Genomic DNA, 23,194 nt, shown 5'->3' with positions numbered 1-23,194 from the left:
TTTGTTTTGAAATGAAGTGGCGTTGTGTGGTGTTCCTGACTCTTGCAATCACTTTGAGTATTTGTGCAACTGGGATTTACTAGCAAAGTGAAAGTGGAAAGGAATTTCTGAGCAGGAATATCAAATCATGGAATACACCTTCAGCTGAAAAGAAAAGAGCTTTTCTGAGGGGTTGGGAGATTTTTGTCTTAACAATAATAGCCTTTACATGTGCTAAAGCTAACATATGGCCAGAAGCCTTGGATGCCACCAAAGGTTTTATTAATCCATTGGAGCTATTGATAGGTGATACAGATCAAACCATCCCTTAAGATTTGAAGATCTGGGCATGAGTAGCAAAGAGGAGTTGCAGTGCTGCAGATTGCAGCAGATGTGACCCATTGTGGGATGCCCTGTGTCATTGGAAATGCAAAGATGCATTGAAGCTCTCTTGGATTGTTCACTCCTCAGCATACTAAATGCTTCTCTAAAGTATTTCAGAATCTGAGCTATAAAGTAATTTGAATTCAGAAAGGAAGATAATAAAATAATAGATAGAAAAAAACTCTGTAGAGTATAGACTGTTTGAAAGAGCATGAAAGTCTTTATCAAATACCTTTTACAGTAGAATTCATTTGTGTTACCACAGGGAGCAATTGTGATCCTCAAATCAAGACAGCAGAAAAATCTGAAAAGGTTTCTCCTCCTGCTCCTCAGATCCACATTATTTTGATGCTAAATCTTGTCCCAGATTTATCATTGCTACTCTTTGGTTTATTTGTCTGCTTGTCTCCCTGATCATTCCTGTTTATTCCTTCTCCTTTTTTCCCCCACTGATTCCTTTTTAACTGAGTCCAGACACCAAGGGAAAGTCCTATGTAGATCACCTGCAGAAATACTGGGGAGACTTTTGTCCAGCATTAACTCTCAACATGCTCCTGGCCAGCTTCCCTGCTTGCCCTTGCACCTAGTGCTCAAAATGAAATTTTGTCATGAAAGTCTCAAAAGATTTGATAAATCTCAGTCTTTTTATTTGCATTGAGTTTGTGGTTTTGATGTGATAGCTTCAGGGCAGCCAATGACAGGCTTGAATGTCTGACCTCTCAGTCTTGGAAATAAACTGTTACTTAGACATTTAAAAAGAAAGGCTTGAAAAGAGCAAATCCAAAATTCAAGTTACAAATACAATGAAAATATGTTGATTCAAATCCTGCAAGCAGTTGACAATTTTCTTCCCTTTATAGCCTATCCATCAATTCATGGAGGCTACTGCCCAACAGTCAATTAATTAGGAATAGCAAACACAGAACTGAATTATATTCTTACCTTTTTTAGCATCCTGTCACAGAGTAAAACCTTATCCATGGGAGGCAAACCAGAACTGTAGATCACAGCAGAGCTGTTCAGCTGCAAAGACAAACCAGCAGATGGATGGGCTTAGAATTATAGCCCAGCTTTAGAACTGGCTTTGAGTTTACATTGAATTTACCATTTGAGGTATCAAGACTGTATTACAAGGTTTCTTTAGAACTGAAAACAGGTGCTAAATAGAAAATAGATGCTAAATTAGTAGCATCTTGTTAATTTTGCACATCAAACAAACCCAGCACCTTAAAATGAAGAAGGATGTTTTTGCTTGGCACATCTGAGCTGGGTTTGTTGAACTCAGACCTTCCCCAGGCCATGTGAATTAGCTGGAAGGCTACTGAGATAAAGTTCCTGCTATTTACGAGTTTGATTTGAGACAGAAGAGAAAGTACATGTTTCCATTCCTCAGAGGAAAACAAACCCTCGTGGGTTTTAAGACCCAGTGGAAAAGGCTGTGGAGGTTTCTGAATACCACTAAGGAAGAGGCTTCACTCTCCATGTGTATTGCTCAGAAACCTGTCTGCCTACTCTGTCTTTACCATTTCTCAAGTAGTACTCTACTCCCTCCAAAATCTGACATGCTACAAAGCAATAATCCTCCATGAGTCTGCCATTCCATGTAAGTGTGTTAAAGTAAATGTAAACACACACATCAAGTTGGAGGAGTTATTTTCTGCAGCTAAATTGGTGCGTTTCCAGCAAATACTGAGAATATACAGCTGGAGGATGAAGGACATAAGCCTGTTTGTTAATGCAGTTTCACAGTGAAGGTGTTAGAATTAGCAGAGAAAGGAAGGGAAAGAGAAAATTGCGGAAAAGCTTCATCTATCTCCTTATTGCCTCCTGAGATAGATTGTTCAGAGCTAAAGGAACCCTAGACATGAACCAAATCTCCTGCTGTCCTATATAGCTTTTACAATCTCCTTTTTAATAACCCAAACTACAGGGTAGTCTGACTATTAGACAAGCCGTTCTTTTGAATTCTCTCCACAATGTGTATAGACATGATAAAAAAACCAATTCTCATTAAAGCTGCCAATGCTGTTTCAAAAGCAGGTGGTTTAAAATGTTTCCTATACAAAGCAAAACACATTTCTTGTGCATTACACACTGCTTAATAGGGAGTGTAAGATTACACTGCTATGTTGTGTATAACACTGCATCTTAAATAATAGGATATTGTAAGTTGTCTTGGAAATATGTTTCGCATGAATATGGAAGATATAATGATATGCACTGAGCAATTTTCAGAAGTGCTGGAACACTGCCTTGTGTGACAACCTCTGAGCTAAAGTAGTTGAAAATAGCATCTGGAATTTCAGATTATACAGTCTCTGATCCTAACTGATTATTTTTTCTAGGATATTGTTCAGTCAGCATGTGGATATATGAAAGACAAGGCTTCTCCTGTCCTGTGGGAATGCTTACTGTTTATGTTATAAATTAAGGATGGTAGAAATTGAGTGCTCTCAACATGCATTTTCATTTTTCACTGAAGTCACTCTTTTATAAGGAATGCAGGATTGATCTGACGTAAAAATTGTGATATACAACTCCCTCCCTAAGCTGCCTGTTCATATCCTTTTCCAAACTAGTTCTGAAAAAAAACCCCAGCAACCTACAGAGGTCCAGTTGCACTTCTGTACAAACTCAGTGTTTGCCATTCACTTCAGCAGAAGCAGACTTTGGTCCTTCATTGATGTGAACATTTCAGTCTATCTGTGAATTTCATCAGCAATCAGAAAACCTCATAAAGCATGGTAATTCAGGTTCTTGTGAATAAGCACAGTAATTCATGTGATATTTTAAAATGAACAAAAAATGTTTGTATGTATTATAAACTGCTTTTAATGAAATAAAATTCATTTGGGTCTTCAGTGTGCCTGCCTATCTTAATTTTCCCATCTTCTGCTTTAAGAAATAATTACTTCCTTTCTGATAAATCAACTTCTGCAAACAAGGTGAAAATTGATTATGAGCTGATTAAGTTAAATAAAATATTAACATAAACACTTACGTAATGCAGCTTGGCAGTGAATTTCTTATTCTTGAAGAGGTGAATTTTAAAAATGTGTTTTCTGTGAGTCCTGCTTCTCCTGAGAAGTCTCTGTAAATTCAACAGGTGACATTACAGATAATCCAGTAATCAGTGTTTCACCTGCCATTTCATGGGCCCATAAACTACTGCAGTTTAACTTACATGACTCTAGCCAATAATAATGTATGTAAATAACGTGTTAAACACCTAGTTATCACTCTGCTCATATTAGCTCTTTCATACTAATGATTTATTTTCATTTTCTCCAGGATATAGACCTGCGGCTAACTGGATTTGATTTATAAGAGGGGATTCTGCAGTAAATGGCTGCTCTCTTCATATTGCTGCTATGGAAAACAGAATTGTCAATAGGATGTAGTCTGATAAATAGTGCTGAGTGAAGATGCAGCTTCAATAAGTGTGAAATCAATGGAAGATACTTACCGCATGAAAAGCCTTTTGAGATTTTTCTGACAGGCGCCTATTTAGGAAACTTGATCTGTTTCCTCCGGTCGCCCTGTTTTTACACCAGTGGATACAAATCAGATTGCTTCACTGTAGTTACACAACTAATGTGGGACCATGGCCTTTCCAAGATCCATGTGGCTGAACTGTGTATGGAGAGCGACGGCGCTCCGCCTGCTGCACACGGGATTGAACGCCACTTTTGCTTTTTCCATACTTGGATTTTTGCTCCACGCTGCAGCTGTGTCCTCCCAAAAATTGGATGATACCAACCCAGTGGTGACGACCAACTTTGGCAAGATAAGAGGGATTAAGAAGGAACTTAACAATGAAATTTTGGGGCCCGTTATTCAGTTTCTCGGGGTTCCATACGCTGCCCCTCCAACAGGGGAGCGCCGCTTTCAACCTCCTGAGCCTCCATCTCCCTGGGCAGATATCAAAAACACCACCCAGTTTGCTCCAGTGTGTCCCCAGAACATTATAGAAGGCAGGTTGCCTGAAGTCATGCTTCCTGTGTGGTTTACTAATAACTTGGATGTAGTTTCAACCTATGTGCAAGATCAGAACGAAGACTGCCTCTATTTAAATATCTATGTCCCAACTGAGGATGGTGAGTTAATAGCAGGCAAAACAGGGAGATCTTTTTATTTTCCTGTTCTACTTTCTAACAGTATTAATTCACGTGTACTGGTAGCATGCATGGCTTTCTCTGTTTGCATGCCAGCTTACTACATGTGTGCATGCTGCTTTTCTCTGTGTGCATTTGTCCTTGCTTTTTGATTTTTATTTTTTTTTTAATTTCTTTCTTTTTTCTTTCTGTCTACACTCATTTTTTTCCCCCCACAGCACGTGTAATTTTTAGGTCAAAGTTGGTGCCTAATTCTCATTGCCACCCACTGACTTCTGGGAAGATGCATCAACATCTTTTCCATTGCATGTGCAGGCACAACAAGTTGAGAATCTTCCGCACCTAATAAAGCAGGTCATATTTAAGTTAGATAGTGGTGTTGCATGCTCCTACTGTCTGTGACGGAGCTCCATGTTATTTTCTAGTCTTCTATTCATTTTTCAGTCAAAAGAATATCCAAGGAATGTGCCAGAAAACCCGGCAAGAAAATTTGTAGAAAAGGAGGTATGTATAAAGTGGACAAAAAAAACCAAACAAAAAAAAACGGGGGAGAGATCGAAACCTTGCAAAAGGAGGAGGAATAATACAGGTGAAAGAGGCTGATTGCTGGTGCTGTGAACTGTTAGGGACTGTCTTGTCCTGGTGGAGAGGTGTTTAAAGAGAGGTCCATGTATATCAGATGAGAAGATAACGTTTGTAAGGCCAGGATCCAGTTGCACCTGAGCATCTCTGCCTGGCACTCTCTGCAGTGACAGTGCTGACAGCTTCTCTCTTGGCCTCCAGGCTCTGGGCAGTGCCTGCAGTGGCACCAGGGGATGGGATGTTGTGTGTGGATGCAGAGGAGGGAGCTCTGTGCCCTGGGATGGGCACTGCCACCATTGGAGGGGCTGGCACAGCCCACAGCTCTTCCCTCCAGAACTATGGCATAATGGCTGGGAAGCATTATAGCAATATGCAGGGCTGGGGCCTACACTGGCTTTCTCCAGGATATTCCCTGTTTTCTTGGAACAGGGTTAACTTTTCTGGAGTGTAGATGTGAAACTTTTTTTTTCTTTTTCGTTTACGTGCTTCTAAAAGTGAGCTTTGATTTCCTTTATTCTGTGATTACAGCTCTCTTTGTCAAAGCCCAAAAGCTCTTAATAGGGGTGTAGGGAACTGTTAAAATATTGTGACATGGTACTTTGGGAGCTAGACTGCTTTTGGAAGCTTTGGAAACTTGGCTTCTCCCCTTTCTGTGTTAAATACTATGGAAGAGTTTGCAGATTTCTTTGTGAATATTTGCAAATTCCTCAAGCAGTTGACATGCAACAGAGAAGGTCTATTGTGGTACTGATTAAAAGGAGGCATTTGGTGCTAGTTTTGAAGGACTAATTTTGTACTGTGCACGTTTGTTTTTGCATCAAATGATTTTCCTTTATTGTTTTCTTTAAAATATGTTACCTTAGAGCTGGACTACATGTGAATTAGAATGCTTTCTGGGGTAAACAAAGAGTACTGTGGACATGCGCAGTTGCCTATTAGCTGTAATCCATTTCTTTTTTATCCTGTTATTCCAAAACAAACACATTTTAGGAAAGCAGATAGCAGAAATCTTTAGAGCTGGGCAAAATTTAACTCTTTAAACCCTGCATTAGTTTTTTAAGGCAGTATCTAGGCTCTAAATCAGGGTGGCCTTGTTCCCAAGGCTTTCGCTCTTACAGCTCCTTACTGCTGGTTGCAGCTAGCTGTTAATTATTAATTGTTAATTGTAGTTGCTCGATGAATGCTTTTTTGAGATGTCTAAATCCACTTTCAGCGACTTAAAGCAATTTGTGTTTAAAGTGTCAGGCTTTGAGGCATCTCCAGTTTTCTGTTAGGGAATTTTTGCTTGGTGCTGTAAAAGTACAATTGGTTAAGCTGGGTTCCAAAGCTGGAAATGAAGATAATCAGGGTACTGTGAGCAACGTCACTTCTTCACACATCATTCAAGTTAGAATAACTGCTGTCATTTATATGCATTCAATTAATGTGCAGTGCTGCAGCAGTTATTACGCAGTTCATCAAGCGTGTGTAATTAGCTGAGCAACTTTCACTTCCTATCACCCAGACGCTGATTCACAAAGTCATAAATAAAGATGCAGATCCCCATCATTGTTCTCGGAGAGCATCTTTCGTACGAGAGAGTATTAAGAAAAAAATAATCAGAAAAATAACAAAAGTCAAGGGAGGGAGAGCCCAGTAGCTGAGAAAGTCATGCTCATTGTCCTGTGGGCCTGAAGGAGAATCAAGAGAGTTACTTGAAATTCAGTAGGTACCTTTCCACTTAGATTCATTGCACACGCAGCACAATAAAAAGCCTACCTCTTGCTGTTGACAAGTGCAGAGAGCTCCTGAATACCTTCAGCTGGGCAGCTGAGATATCTGTAGTAATGTCTGTTCTCTGAGTAAATCTCACTCTGCTCACCTGATTTAGATTTATCCTGGCCTGGGGTTGCCCCCACGGCCAGGGGCAAAAGGAGTTGCAGGACCAAGTTGCAGTAGAGTCACAGCAACTGAGCAGCAACCACAGCTGGGAAATGGCATCAGTTTTGTATCAGAAACAAGAAAGGCCCAGCACTCTCTCTTTTGCTGGATTTTTATGTTACAGTCATAGCATCACAGTGATGAAAATTATTGGAAGGAGAAAATCTGGAAATCAGAAGCAGACTCTTACACCATCTATTTAATTCATAAAGAATATGTAGGATGAAAGTGATTGAAGCAGCAACCATATGCTATCCTTACATGTGGTTTGATTCCTTCTTACTACATGAAATAGATTGAATTAAATAAATTAGTATTTATACTTAATTGTCAGCTGAGGGACATTAGAAAATTAAAAATTTTTAAGAACAGGGAGCAATCTGATTAAAATAGATGTGGAAATGAAAGGAGTTCTAGCCATGAGTCATGCTAGAGATGGTAATGAGCATTATATCCATGACCTCCTGTTGGGATTTGGATGTGCCCACAGCAGAGACTGCAGAATGATAGGCTGAAGCTGGGTGAAAAGAAATGACACAGTTCAGCATGTTTTTTGCAAAACATGAAGGCATGCATTCCAGTTATTTGTCCTTCAGTTTACTGATTCAAAAATAAAGAAAGAGCATCTGGTTTTGTGTCTTTTTCTTCAGGTACATCAAGGTCAGAGGCTGCTAATTCTGTTTTGGGTATGCAGAAACTTGTGTTTGCAAGGGCTGGTTTTGGAAAATCAGTGCAAAGGCATCTGCAACTCTAAATTTTAATAGATCCTGGTTATATTGTAGGTTATACCATTTTAGTGATTGATACTAATTATATTGTCTCTCATCTGGCATTTCCTGAATTTCCTGACAAACCTTTGTAGCATTTCTAGGGATTACCTGAATAGTATTCTACTCTTTGGCATTTCAGAACTCTAAATTTACCTTATAGTCAAAACACAAATATTTTACTTGTGATCCAGAATGTTTCCTTATCTCTTAGGAAGGCAAGTGCATCCTGCTTTAGCTGCATACCTGTGGTGTTTTAATATTGTATATTAATTTCTTTCAATTGCAATGGTTTGCACCAGGAATTTCTTAACTTAATGTCAACTGCATAAACAAAATTTGGAAACGTTCACTTATATGCCCACTAAAAGAACGCCCAGGTGTTGTGTGCTCTGCACTTGGGATGACAGTGTGCTCTTTCTTAGGAACCTGTACTAAATCTTTCATGCTGCCTGAAGATGCCTCAATGTAAAAATGTGGAGCTGTAGGTGGTACATCCTCAATGTCATGGAGCCAGGCAGATGCAGTTTTGGATAAATTAGTATTTGTAGGAGATTTAGGTGTAGAATAAGGAAAGAAATCACTTGATCCTTACTTTTATGTTTAGGAATTATCAGTGGCTCAGAGACTGCCCAATATCAGTGACTTCCCCACATGTGGATTCTGTTTCTTATTCTAGTCAGGGCAGTGAATAAATTTTAAATGCGAAGACTCATGATCTGAACTACCTCATTTGAGAGTGTAGGATTAGACAGCTCTATTAATATTTATGCCTCCTAATGGGCTACTTGATTTTCAGAGCAAAGCTCCCCACACCATACTTTCTGGGTTATGGCTGTGGTTACTATGGACGCACGGGAGCAAATGTACACACACACAAATATATTCATGGAACTGAAACACAAATCACACTGCTGTAATCTCATCCTGCTTTGATCTCCCTTTGTTTTCAATGGAGAATATGTTACATCAGTTCTGTTTTGTAAGAGGCTCTGATAACCTTAGGGCTTTAAGCTTAGCAATGTGAAATATTCTTTAGGAGACTAAGCAGAAATTTCACCTGTTACCTTGTGTTTCTGTAGAGTGGTTGTTCCAGTACTCCATTTAACTACAATAGAACTGTTTACTTATCATCGGATCTTGGAAATGAGCAATTAATAGAACTTGTGCAGTTCCTGTGGACTCCCTTAAATGAAGATCTTCCTCTAAACCCATTATAGCTCTGAAATCAACCAGAAAAGGACAAGCTGAGACCTTTAAAATGTGTATTTCCACTGGCAAAGGTTGTCAATTTATTTTCAGTATTCCTTTTTTCTAAAGATGTAATTTAGGAAATAATATCAAAGAAATGGAAGAGTAGATGGTAAATTGTCCAAAATTACTGAAATATTCCTTTCTCTACGGCCATGTGAATGAAAAATATGAAATCTAAGGTGTGAGCCTCAATCACTGTAGACAGAGGTCTGTCAAAATAAGTTATGCTGTCAGTAGACTAAAAACATGCCTTTGCAGACCATTGCCAGAGCTCTGGGTCTCTTGAAAATGAGTTCCAAACTTACAAAATATTCCTTTGTCTGTATTTTGGGGACATCAACCCTTTAAAAGGGTTTATATCTTCATTAGCCCACTTTGAAAATTCCTAACAAATTATTTGTCTGTAGTACTTTTGTGTCAGTATCTGCCTGCACATATTTGAATTTTCACCCCCATCCATGCTGGGTCCTGGCTGGAGAGCCCTCATCCTTACTCCCTGTGGTATCAGCAGGCCCAAGTGTAGTCCATAATCCCTAACTCCACTGCTGCTCACCAAGACACCACAATTGTTCTATTTTTCTGTTCCTTTCTGAAGCCCTGTTTTTCAGTCTCCACCACCGCTGCAGCATTTCCTATTCTACTGGTAATACATGGAAGAAGATAATGAAGCAAACATTGTCTTGTACAGACCTTTTCATCCTTTCACAATCTAAAGCTGTTAGTGTCAGTTAGCAGCATTTTCCAAAGATGTGCAGTAGGTTTATGTCATATTTGAAATAAAATGCTTAAAACTCTGATGTACTTTCTCCAGCCCTCTTTCTGGGTGAGCCAGTGCTTGACAATAGAAGACTCTGCAGACTGTATTTTAAGACTCCAGTCATCTTAAATGCCATCAGCCCTGGTCACACTCCCCTGGAAATGTCTGGTTGTTGGGGCTCTGGGCTCTTGCTGACCACACAGCCATCGTGCTGTCACTGCTTTGTTCATACACCTTGACAGTGCTTAGAGCTCTAACAGGTCTTAAATTCTGATCTAATTCCATTCCTTGTCCATTATTTTACTGCTTGCTTTTCATTTTCTACATCCTCCCCCACACAGGCTCTAAAATAGCACTGCTACCCTGATAATGCTAAGTCGGATAAAACTGGTTTGTGCTTCTTCCCCCGGCCTTTGTTGGCTTGGACTGGTTTTACTCAGTAAACATCTGTGAGATGGTTTTCCTTTCAATCTGTTAGTTTCTAATTTATCAGTTAAAGCCAGAATGGATAAATCTTATAAAAAAATAACTGCATAAGTGTATTTGTACATTTTCAGGAGGAACTTTTGAGTAACTAATATGGCTTTTGGATAACTATTGTTTTCTGCTTGTTTTTCCCCTCCTGTATTATAGTATTATTCCTTTTCTCTGTGTTAATGCTCTTCATCTTTTTATTTCCTTATAATACGCATGGATACAAACATTTCTTGTATTCTTTGGATATTTTTTAGCTTGAAACATGGTGCTTACATGTGTCAAACTATTCTTAAGGATCATCTCACAATGTTAATAATCTGCTTATAACTTGAATATTGCTCCAGTATAATTTCTTTTTCTTTTCTTTCCAAATTATTTTCACTCATAATTCTTTAGCCTACTTCATTTTTACTTACTTTATGATGTCAAATTTACATGTCTTCTCCACTTTGATATGTATGGTATTAATAATTATACTCGGCATTCAAAAATCAACTGCTTTAATGAGCTTACCGTAAATGAGATTTGTTTTTGGGATATCAAACCATTTCCTTCTGTTTTAATATGAATATCTCTTATTTTACTTTCTCATGCTTGTAATAATGGGATTTATCCAAAGAAGGAGCAGCGCTGAACAATGCAAGGCTAAGGGAAGTGGGACAAAGCTGATTTTCAGCCATGTTTGCACCTCTATTCCAACACAGTGCAGGGACCAGAGTGGTCTCTGGCTGCAGCTGGAGCTTCCTCAGGGCTGCTCTTGCAGAAATTGCAAGAGACAAGAAAATGGCATAGTCCAGGTGCTGCAGCTGATTTCCCCTTCCAGAGCTGGGCCAAAGTGTTTTGGAACATCTCAGCAGCAGCAGTAAATCATGCTGCTAATTCCTCTGCTGTGGGAATTCTGTTAATATCCCTTAGTGCCATCAGAACAAGACTCAATCTGCCCTGGCAGAGTTTTCTGCATACTTTTTGTGGGGCTGGATTTTGACTTTCCTATTTGTACTAGGAGAACAGTAAGCACACAGCAAGTTCAGTCATAGCAATGTGTTTGAAGGGAAAGGAAATTCCCTGGTTGAAGAACTGAGGTTGTTTTTCAGCTTATGAGGCTCTGTAAGTAGTTCCTTTATTGAAATATCATAGCCCTGGTGAGAATGCATCTTCTGCTGGGTTTCTGTGTTAATTAGGGTATAGCCAGTGGGTTTGACCAAAAGGAGACATTTTGGAGGATACCAGAACCAGCAGGACAGTTTGTATGTTGTTGTAGGCACAATTCACCTCTTCCTGCCATTGGCAGTCATTCACAATTCAAGTGAGATGCTGACCTCTCCTAGAATCATTAAGTTTGGGCTATATTAATGCCAGTAGATCAGGCCCTGCAGAAGCAAAGTATTGAAGTCTCTTGGTATGATTTAATATTTAACTAGCTTTTAAATTCTTATTTTTATAATCTGTTGAAAATCATATATATATATATAGAGAGAGAGAGCCTTAATATTAGTAGCCTTACTATTATCTAGTAAGGCAGAAATGACAGGAGAGAGGCAGCTATTTATTTTTTGTATTTGTTTTCTGAAAAGCTTCCATTTGTTAAATTTCCCCCTTTTTGTAAAGGCCTTCTTTAATTATTAGCTGAAAATCAGGTATTTATGTAATTACCATAATTATATCTACATATCTAGTGTACTTGCAATTATTTCATTAAAAATTGTAATTATTATACAATTATAGGGGATAATGATGCCCTTGTAACATATTGCAGAAGCCCTAATTAAATGGTAGCATAAATGAGTTGGAAGAGATTTTGAAGTTTTGAATATTGTTTTATCAGAAATATCAGAAGTGAATCATCCACATTATGAACTGGCAGTAAAGCCCCTGCAAAGATATTTTGAGAAAATATTTCACAAAGCTCGTGGAAAAAGATTTGTCTCTATTGCCTTTCTGTCTTCACTTTCTGTTCTCCATATTTTTACAGCAAAAACTGTCTTCAGATTTTTAATGGAAAGGTGCATTGTGTAGGAAGAAGACAGCACAGCTTGCTGAATGTTTCTAGAAAACTCAGCCCAGAGCAAGCACAGTTTGTACTTAGACATCCTTTTTCTAAACAGAGGCAGAAACTTATCCAACAGTTGGCAGAAAATGATGAAAAACCTCCGCTAAATACGGGGAGGTTTTTATTACATGCTAAGATTGAAAGATCTCCTTATATATTGGAGTGTCCAAATTTTGCACCTCCAGGTATAGGGGAAAGAGGATAAAAAAATCCTCTTGTAGTACAGGTTCTTGTGATGCTCCAGGCACAGGAGATGGACTAAGCAGCATGGATACAGAGGATCCCTGTGGAGCATCTCCCTTTCTCTCCTGCAGAGTGGGTGGGGAATAACTGGCAAGGATAACATATGCTAGAATCTACCAAAACCTCAGGATCACAGATTTCTCACCCTTTTTCATGTCAACCTTCTGTAGCACACAGATGATCTCTCTCCTCTTCCTTCAGCTAATTTTAGAAGCCATTAAAAATGGCAGTAAGACATGCAGAGCTTTTCAGCTTGCTGTGTTTCACGTCTGACACAGGGTGTTGCTCACTGATGAGTGCACAGCCCTGACCCTGTGGCAATGAGGAGCCACCCTGACCTTGCCACCCACCTCAGCTCTGCTGGGGACAGCCCCCCAGTGATGCTGGGGGCAGGATGGGAGCCCAAACCAGCTGGAGGGGCTCCCATGCATCCCCATCTTCCCTCCCACCCTCCAGCTGGGCTCCTCCTGCAGCCCTTGCTCCCAGCTTGGTCAGGGCAGTGACTCATGCACAATCTCCCCACTTGCTTCAGATGCAGTCAGGCAGGTTAGACAAACCTTCTGTTTAATTCACCTGAATCACTCAGCTCGGCTCAGGAGGGCTTGCAGGGGTTGCTCTAATGCAGGGTTTTAGACTCCTGATTTTTCAACAAAATGGTGAAGCTCTGAGGAATAGGTGATCTTGGATTGATCAGCAATAATGTCTTGCCATGCCCCGAGCTGAAGGAAGACCATCCACCCATGGCCTGGAGAAGAGCCAGGATAAAACCCTCTGTTTATCCCACCTTGGGTCAAAGTTCCTTGCTGAGGCTGCCATGGTTTGCTCGTATTTTTGGGGTTTTTTCCTGAGGACTTGCTGCCATTTAACCCAAAGTTTTGCACCAGTCTTCTTGTCAAGCTCCCTACAGTGCCCTTGCAGGGATTGTTTTTATTTCCTGCCACGTTACTCTTCTCTCTTAATTTAATATTCTCCAGTATATTACTTTTAATGTAGTGAGCAGGCAAACAGAACAGAACCAGCTGCATGTAGCTGACCCAGTGAAAACTCATTTTCTGAGAATCCTCATTCCCAAAGCAATAGTCCTAATGAGATGGACTCAGTGGAAAGGGAATATGAAACATGCATTTGTCTACATATATATGTACATCTAACAGCCATAATCAGATCTGAGAGCTCAAAGAAAAGCTGGTACAATTTGTCTTACTTGATTGCAAAATTGATATTGACTCATATGTTTTCATATTTATTTTAAAGTCACAAAAAGAAATGGACTTTTTTAAAAAAATGACTTAATAACTGAAGGCCATGTCTAAGATACCTATGTGAGACAAACAGAAGATTTTGCACATTTACCAATCCCAAGACTGTTTTTATTAATAAGATTTTTCTGTGCTCTATACAGTACTCTGGATCCATGAAATATTGCAGTATATAGCTGTTGGAGAGGCAGGTTTATTTAAAGAAATGTCACAAGAAATCTCACTGTAAACCTAGATTTTAAAATCTTAATCCTTCCCTATTTCTCTCTGATGCTAAATGCAGATGAAGTAGCTCTCCATATGAATCAATTAATACCCGTGCTATGTGGAACAGGAGAGCAAATTAAGTGTGTTTTCTACACTTTTCAGTCATTTACTGAGCCATTGGTTAATGAAAAATAGATTACTTTTCCTTGAAACAATGACTTCTGAAACAATAAATAATTGCTATACTTAAGAGCTAGAGCACCTGCCATCTCTTTTAGATGGAGTCTCCACAGATGAGGTCTCACATAAAGGAAGAAAGAAAAGGGGTATCTATTGTTTTTTCTTTAAAGCACCATGAAACCCTTGATTAACTGCAACCCTTGCCATGATGCATTTGCAGTTCAAGGACTGAAGGCATCACCTGGCCAGAAGCACATTATGGTACAGGACTATGAGAATGGCTGCTGGAGTTTTACAGAGTCACAGGTGACTGCTGAGGAGGTTCTGGTGAAATTCCATGCTCCACCCAGAATTTGGGGCTGTTGGTGCAAACCCCTCACACCCCATTCTGTGCCCATTTCATTCTGTGCTGCTCAGGTGTGACAGAGAGCATTGTCCCTTGGACTGTGAGCCAGTGACAGGCTGATTTTGTTTCTCCTCCTGGCACCTTTGAAAGATGGATGCTGAGATGTGCTTGGGCAAGATGGGGCGCTGGGAGACAGATGATGAGCTGGGAGCAGCAAGGAAAGGGATCTGACAGCAAAGGAGGCTCCTGACACACATGTTGAAGCAGGTGTACACTGCCAGGCACTGTGCAAACCAAGCAGAGAAATAGGATTAAAAGGCTCTTTCCCTTTAGGCAAAATAAGGTGAAGAAGAAGGCAGTGCACAATTCCACCCTGCAGTTTTTAGTGGCAGAAACTATTTTTCTCTCCAGAGTTTGCTAACATATATTAGCTGCTGTTTTTCTGCCCAGAGCTTTGACATACTCAACTACAAGCTAGTTTGGCTGAGTGTCAGCACAACAAACAAGCAGCAGTCAAACAAGAGAGGAAGAAACAAATAACTTCTCAGAAATGCTCCATATACATCCCATGCTTGATATTTGCACTGTGCAAGTGGCCTGGCTGTCAGCCCTCTCTGCCCAGCCGCCTGTGTTAGAGGACATAGCACAAAATAAGTTTCACCTAAGGTAGAGCAAAAGCCAGCACTTAATATTGCTCCATTGAAAATAGATAAACTCAGCAGCAAGTCAGATTTTGGCCCGTTGTTTGAATTATGAATATTCTTCTAACTGCTGTCACTTCCTTGAAGAAATACAGTGGTTTCCTTGAATTTTAAGTGACTTTGGATTGAAATTCTTCGTGAGTGATTATCTGGCTCAGTGAATACTGTTGTTATCATTAGCAATTTTGGGTGTTAACCTTTTCACTGCTAAAATCTCTGAGTGCTGCCTGACATTGTCCCTGCTCTTGGGAAATAAAAAGGTTAAGAAGCTGTTAAAATGCATTCAGGAAATGTCATAATTTTCAGGCTGATGAAGGGCTAGCCTGGAAGAGAACAAAGAGCTGATAATAATAATTACATTTACTTTGTGCTTGCATAGAAGACAGTTTGAAGGAGCATGGGCCACAGACAGCAGCTCATTTTTGGTTCTGCCCCCATTAGTTATGGACATTCCTGCTTTCCTTCTCTAACCCCAGAAATGGGCTCCTTTGGTTGCAGAGGGATGATTTGGCACAAAGCCAAATGCACCTTTCCAGTGATTCTGGACCTCAGTAGCTTTTTCCCTTTCCCTCCTTCCTCCCCTGACTAAGCAGCATCTGGCCCTCTCCCCCTGCTGAACTTGTGTGACTCTATTTCAAGTATAGATTTAGTTATTAAATCTGGAGATAAAGTATGGATCTGTTCCAGTAATCAGATACTACAGTGATTAGAGCCATAGAAGTACTGAAAGAGATCAATTAGATTAAATTATCAAATCATTATAAGCAAACTCTTAAAGACAAAGGAATAGAAAGTAATTTTGTGTCACTATTTCTTTGGAGAATATTTATATTCCCTTATTGTTTGTTTGCATCTGTTTTCTTTGTGTGTGTGTGTTAAGATCACAGTGGCATCAAACCTCTTGCTCAGAGCTGGGCTGGAGGACAGAATGAACCAATTCTGCAATAAAGCTCTCTCTATGATGCTGGTCATAGGCTAAAACACATTATTGCTTGTACTCTGGGTGAAAAAAATACATGCACATGGCAATCTTACTTTATAAAGCAATTGGGCAGTTTCTTGGGGGAGCTCATTTCAGATCCCTGGGGTTAGGCAGAAAGCATTCTGTTCTCTCACCAGCCTTTTATCTCTCTCGTTCCATTCTGTATTTATTATTTTGACTGTGTAATCTTATTTTGAATACTTTTATTGCATAAACCCAGTGTTATGAACCAGTGCCGGCTAATTCAGATAAAGGTTTGTGATTCATTCTTTAGTAGCTCGTTTTCTGGGCTCCTCTGAAAATGGTTTTCTAGTATATAATAGCCATTTGTGTCACTTCTGAGCCTTGAAGTTGTGTTTTCTACAGTCTGCAGTGTCATCTTCTTAGCATGTATATATATAAGCTTTTCTTTATTAATCTATATTTTAGTAACTACTCCAGCTAATGCTAATATACTGCTTTCATGAGAGAATTGCCAGAATAGTATACATCAAAGGCAACAATTAGTGTATTTTCATTTGACTTGTTCAGCCTATTAGGTTGTTAAATTTTGCATAGAAAATCATTAGCATGTTTAATTTGGGAAGGAAGCTCTTGGAAGGGGAGTTGTGGATGTAAATCAATGGGTGAGGAGGCTTTCATAAAACAGCAGCTACAGCTCTGAAATGTCAAGAAATATTTCCCATATTATTAACTGTAAATGCAAAGAGATGAAAAAAACTGCAGGATTATCACTGGCTTAGGAGTTAACAAAGAAGCTTCTGATGGTTCTGTCTAATATTAAAATCTGGAGCAGATTGTATCACATCCTTTTCTCGCTGAATACTGCCATAAAAGTACAGGTTTGGAATTTCAAAATATCTGCCCTTTTCTCAGGGAAGGTGAAGGACATCTGAATCAGACTTGACATGATATAGCTCCTGGTTTTTGCTTTTTTTTCCTTCCCTAAAACAAGCTGAAGAACTGTTGCATTGGGAGTCATGTTGCAGCTGTTAAAGAATGTTTTTTACAACTCCAGAATTAGCTGAACTTGAAGAAGTGACAGAAAAAACGATGAAGTGCCTTTCTCCCCATCTCTTCTGGAAATTTGGCAATTCAGAAGCTGTTGTCTGGTGTTAAATAAATTCAAAAAGGTTTGGATCTTGACCAATTAAAGTCAAAGCAGAAAGGTCAGAAATCAACGCCAAAATAGAATTGAATATTCCCTCAGACAGCAGCTAATCAGTGCTTTTGTGTGGCCTGCTGTGCCAATATCTATTCAGAGGCTGGTCATTATGCCTCTGTTCTAGGAGAGTAATAATTTTGGAATCTTCACTGCCCTAAAATCAAGCAATTTACTGCCCTTTTTTTTCCCTGTGTTTTTGTGATGTTTTGCCTGATAAACATTCAGTAATAGACAAAGTGGCTTTTGGTTTTGTCCCTGCACTATTCAGGTTCAAATTTCTTTAAGTGCAGTTGCTATTATTTTTTGGTGCCAAAGTACTTGATTGCCTTCATAAACCAGGAAATTTAGCAGCAAAACTGACATAAGCATCAGGATTATGTTATTGATTATTTGGAAGACAAAAAAATCCATACAGTCCTTTGCATTGTGCTCCAGTGGAAAGCACCTGGAACCATGTGCACTCAGTGGGTAAATTCATGGCTACAGAGAAGTCAGCCTTGAAATTCAAATCAAGTTTTACAAGATCAGGCCCAAATTCCCATTTTTAAAACATGAACAGATATAAGCTTAGAGACAAATATAGGGAATTTGAATGTTTGGTAGATTTTGGAAAATTTGCCTGAGATACATGAATAACTTTTTACTTTGTTGCTTTTTTCTCCATTCTAATTTTCTTGATATAATTTCACATCTGTCTCATATCACAGCTTCTCCTATAATGACAAATCTCTTTTATCTTTTTTTCTGTATTGTTTTCTTTTCCTGTTTCTTGCTCTCATAGTCTTATTGTGTCTTGTTTGTCTTTATTCAATGCTTCTTTTCTTTAATTCCTGCACAAATTAATCGCGCTCTTTCCTGAGTGCGTTTGTCAGTCAGTTACCCCCCATAGGGGTGCGAATCACGTCTAATCTTAGCCCATGAAATATTTGCTGCCTCCCACTTGTCTTGGTGCCTTACAGTCTCCAAATAGGGGAAAAAAGAAAGGGCTGCTGCAGCTTTCATTAATTATTTAAGCCCTGTTATCAAACATTCCTAGAGTGCCGTAAATTTACAGGCTTTAGTACAAACTTGGAGAAAGCAAGTTCCCCGCTCTGGAGAATTTACAGTGAAGGAAAGACAAGAGAGGTGAAGATGTAAAGGCAGTGGATGTGGTGAAGTAGTGCAGAACAGGGGAGTTTTGATAAGAAGGGATTGCCACAATCCATGGAGTGAGGGAAGGGAGAGCAGGAGCGCCGGGTGCGTGCACAGAGTGCCCGAAGAGGAGAAGGCGGCAGCAGTAAAAGCCAGTAACAAATAATGCACAGGGATTACAAGGAAAGCAAAAGGATTGACCTGATTTGTGTGTTTACCACTCAGCATCTTAGCAGGGCTCTTTCAGCTCCTGGATGTAATTGTTGGGCTCAACAAGAGGCAGAGGAGGTTTGGGATGGAGATGGACGTGGTTGAGATCTCTGTCCCCACCACAGGGAGCTCATGTGTGAGCTGGGTAGGGACTCCAAAAAGACACATGAACAGTGAGAAATGGCCCCTTCAGGGGGATTAGTGACACATCCAGCCCCCAGCACAGGTCACTGCAGTTATGTCCCTCAGAGAGGCAAAGAGCAGCATCAGCTGCCCACTGAAGCAGGGTTTTAAACTCAGTCCATATCCTCATGTAGAACCAGCAGAGTCTTTGTTTTTCTAATATGGTTTTATTTTTAGATTCATGAGCACAAAGAGTACAAGTGCATCTGAACAACGCAGGGTAACCAGAGGTGAACAGGCAAGACTCAGCTCACAGAAACCCACAGATGACATTTCCCAGTGACTTTGTTATGTTCCTAAGTCTTGTGTAGCAGTGTTCATTGTGTGGCAGTCTGCCACTGCCCCACATGGTGCAACTGCTGCTATGGAGATCCCTTGAAATAATGGAATATTAAAAGGTGTAATCTACAATGGAACTATCAGGCACCACATAAAAAAATATGTTCAGCTACACATTTTTTCCTAGGAAAAAACCAATGTATCTGGGTGCCATACGTTCACACCTTGTTCTGCTCAGTGTAAAGGGCTGACCACATGGTTGGGAACTGCTCCTTTTCTGATAGAATGCTGTTTATTGCACTGAAATACTGCAGAGTATATTCAAATACTCAATCCATGTGTGTTTAAGGCCCTCACTTAAGCATGTTCCTGTGGAGAACAGTTGTGGAACTTGGGGTTTATCCAGGGATGGCTGAAGGCAGGTGTTGATTTACAGCCTTGCCTGGTGGGACCATTGCTGTTCACTGCTATAGGAGCAGGATTTGTCCCATAGTTTGTTGAAACTGGAAGGATGACTCCTGGGAACCACAAAAGTGGTTTAAAGTGGTTGTAAAATGTCTGCAAGTTTGGCTATAACGTTACTATAAAATAGGCATAATTGTAGTCACTGCATGAATTCTGAGCAAAACAAAGATGTGTATGGTCATGTACTTTCACCCTGAGCTAACATGATTTTTCTGTTGGCCTCTACTTATAGCTGCATTTATTTGCTTATTTACTGTAACTTTTTTGTCACAGGCTTTAGGAGGGAATACTTTAAGGTAGAAGAGAGATATATATACATCTAAGCCTGTGGACAAAAATATTAGCCAAAAGCTCTACATGGGAATGAATACATAATCAGCAACTTGTACTTGTCTGTTAAAACAAAGTAGCATTAAAGAACAGAATGTTGAGTGTAATGTAAGTTGCAGTTACTTCCCTGCCAGGGCAGCAATCCTCTTGAGGCTGTCATCTATTGCAACTTGAGCGATTGCTAATTGCTTTTATGAAAGCACCAGCTTCAATTATATTTTTAGTGTGTCACCTGTACAGCTTTATATTTGCATCTATTTAGAAAGGTGTTCATGCAAGGCTGAAAAAATTAGGAAGGGATCCTGCAAAACTGAGGAGGTTCAGGTTGGAATTGTGGCATTAAATAGGCTGAAGGCACAGAACAAACCTGGTGTGATGATCACACCTCCTGCATGGGAAAGTGGGGAAAATGCAGTTTTTTGCTGACTGCCCACACCTCCTCAGGTGTGCACCTGCCTCCACTGAAGTGCTGCCCCACCTTGATGTCCCTGGCAAGTGGCTACTGAAAGTAGAAAGGGTCTTAACACATCTGGGGGTCACAGAATCATGCAATGGTTTGGGTGGGAAGGGACCTTTAAGATCACCAAGTTTCACCCCCTGCCATGGGCAGGGACAACTTCCACAATCCCAGGTTGCTCCAAACCCTGTCCAGCCTGGCTTTGGACATTTCCAGGGTTGTTTCTCTGGGCAATCTGTGCCAGGGCCTAACTATGAAAAAGCCTTCTTCCTTAAATCTGACTTAAATCTTCACCTTGAGCTTTGCAACACTTCAGATTTGGACCCAGACTGTCTGGCTTGAGCCAATGCCTCCTTCAAAGAAGAGATAATTAAAATGGCTTTTATGACTTTCTTGGAGTCATCATGTCATTTGTTCTGGCAGCAGATGTGACAAAATTACTGCATTTACTTTAATTTTTCTATGTTATCTTAATGGCCCAGGATTTTTTTTTACAGGAGGTTTAGAGTGCATGGCACCCAACGACAACTGCACTAACGCCAGTGTCTCTAAGAGCATGCCTTTAAAATATCCATACTCGTTTTATGGTCTGTGGTAGGCAGCCTTGAACTGCTTTATCATTTTGCTCTCTTTTAGTGAATCAGAGTAATTCCTCACAGTAATAAAACAGAGACCTGAATTAGCAAAAATCTGATCCCTAAGTGACTTTATCTTGCTGCCAGTCTGATGTAATCCAGATCCTGACGTGATCGTGTCCTCCTTTCATGTGAATAATGAAAAAGTGCTCACTCCCATGGACTGAAGAGCTAAGTTTTCTTAACCAAAAAAACCTCAAACCCAAAAACCCCCAAAAACTTTCAGACAATTTTCACATTGGAAGTATGTTCTATTGGTTTCCACAATCAAAATTACTTGAAATTTTTGAATTGAATATTAATACTGATATACTACTGATATATTACTCTGTATTCTTGGATATATCCATGTCTTTGTTGGTGGGAAAATTCTGCTCCAAGCGGAGCATGGCAGTTGAAAATACTGGTACCAGTTCAGGAGGCAGATGTAGGTTTTCTTTCTCTCTATTTCTTTTTTTTTTTTTCTAAGCAGGGAGAAAGAAATTGTGTCATATATTTTTAACGAAATGGTATTGAGATTAAATAATTATAAGACAGCCTCGTAGTAACCCTCTGATTACTTTGTGCCTGAGAGTTGGCCTTGTAGTAGCTGAAATCATTGGTGAAATGATGATACAGGGAATACAAGTTGTTAAAGAACCATTGTTAGATGAAATTAAGATGAATTTTTAGGCTTTGTAAATCAAAACAAACTAAAAATAAAAAAACAAGACTACATTTTCATGGATTTTCAATGCTATTAATATTTATTAAGCTTCAATTCTTTGAGTTTCTGTGACTCAGATAGTCTGTCATGAAATAACACAGACTTGTCTGAGATGAAAATTAGCTTGGACCCAACTAAAATCAAAGTGAACTGATTTATTTTCCTTCCTCAGACTGACAGTACTGCATAAAGCAGAAAAGCCAGAAAAACATAGTAATTAGACTTGTAAAGTCCTTGCTACTTTATACATCATGGATAGTTTTGGGAATATAGATGTGCAAAGTTCTTAAAAAAGAAAGTAAGATGAAAAGCCCTATTTAATCTTGTATTGCTATTAAAATTTTAAAGCAATGCAACATTGAGGATAACAATCCAGCCTTCCAAAGAGCTGCTGCCATGTTGTGTCAGTCTTCCTGTCCACATCCTCTGTACTCTTCTGGACAGTAACTTATGGAACTCCAGATTTTCCAGGAAAAACAAAAACATCCTCACCTGTGTGTAGCAATTGCATGGAAGGTATAATTGGTGGTGTTTTACCAGTAGTGGGGCAAACAGGTACTTTTTATGCACACAAAGGCATTCTGTATTGACTGATTTGGTTTTTAGATCACTATACATGTGTCTTTTAGTGGTTTCATTACAATAATTTGAGATATGCTGGGCGAAGTACCTAACATAAATATTCAATAGTAATTTTATATATTATTTGAGAAAAAGAGAAAAAAAGGGACCATTATTTTCTCTATCTGTGTAAATATTGTTAAAAGGTGTGGAAATGTACTGCTTATTTTGCACAAAGGACAATATTTGATTTAGCTAGTTGCAGAGATTTTAGGGGTCAGGAAAAATTACCTCCCTTATCTACACTGGGATCCTACCTTTAATTAAGAAAATAGGGTTTTGTTGTCTAAGATATTTTGTTGTTCTTAGTAGTCTTCCTTTCAGATATTAAATTTGACTCTGCCTCTCAGTTAATAAAATCTCTCTTTTTCCTACTGTAGGCCCCTTTTTCTAATGTGAAAAACCACAAGAGGAGCTTGTGAACATAGAGTTTTGAATACAAAAGTAAACTTGTTGGTATATAAAAGAGAGGGAAAAGGGCATAGCCTCTTTATTTCTTTTCTTCTCCTCTGCAGATCACATTTGAAATTGCTCTGCCTAGTCAAATTTCTTCTTAGACTGAAAATTTTGGTTATAAATCAAAATTAATGTTGGGGCAGAAACAGTGAAAAAAAAACCCAGTTGTCATTTAAAGTGGAAAATGCAAGAGTACCCTGAGCATAGGCAGCAGGAAATTGTGGTGCAAAGCTGCGGACTGGGGTGGGAAGCAGCTTCCTTCTCTGAACAATAACCATCAATGTTTGTGCTTCTGAAACAATTAAAAATTTGTGGTACACAACAGCCATGGAACATACTGTGTCAATACTTAG

General features: G+C 39.4%; 1 protein-coding gene across 10 annotated transcripts in view; it reads left to right on the top strand.

Annotated features, from left to right (window-relative positions):
* Positions 1 to 23,194, top strand: part of NLGN1 (neuroligin 1) — a 426,523-nt gene that overhangs the window by 126,164 nt on the left and 277,165 nt on the right. For 6 of the 10 annotated variants that reach the window (XM_071438049.1, XM_071438047.1, XM_071438048.1 and 3 more), the window contains 2 exons: positions 3,655 to 4,460; positions 4,923 to 4,982. In XM_071438049.1, coding sequence (XP_071294150.1) covers positions 3,968 to 4,460; positions 4,923 to 4,982 — 553 coding nt within the window. In that variant the 5' untranslated portion in view covers positions 3,655 to 3,967. The remainder of the gene's footprint in view (positions 1 to 3,654; positions 4,461 to 4,922; positions 4,983 to 23,194) is intronic. The other 4 variants (XM_071438055.1, XM_071438054.1, XM_071438053.1 and 1 more) reach the window with 1 other exon arrangement.

Source organism: Agelaius tricolor, unplaced genomic scaffold (assembly GCF_023055355.1).
Source record: "Agelaius tricolor isolate 1412-34295 unplaced genomic scaffold, bAgeTri1.0.p SCAF_12, whole genome shotgun sequence".
NCBI lineage: Eukaryota > Metazoa > Chordata > Aves > Passeriformes > Icteridae > Agelaius > Agelaius tricolor.
This window is presented reverse-complemented; position numbering and strand designations above follow the sequence as displayed.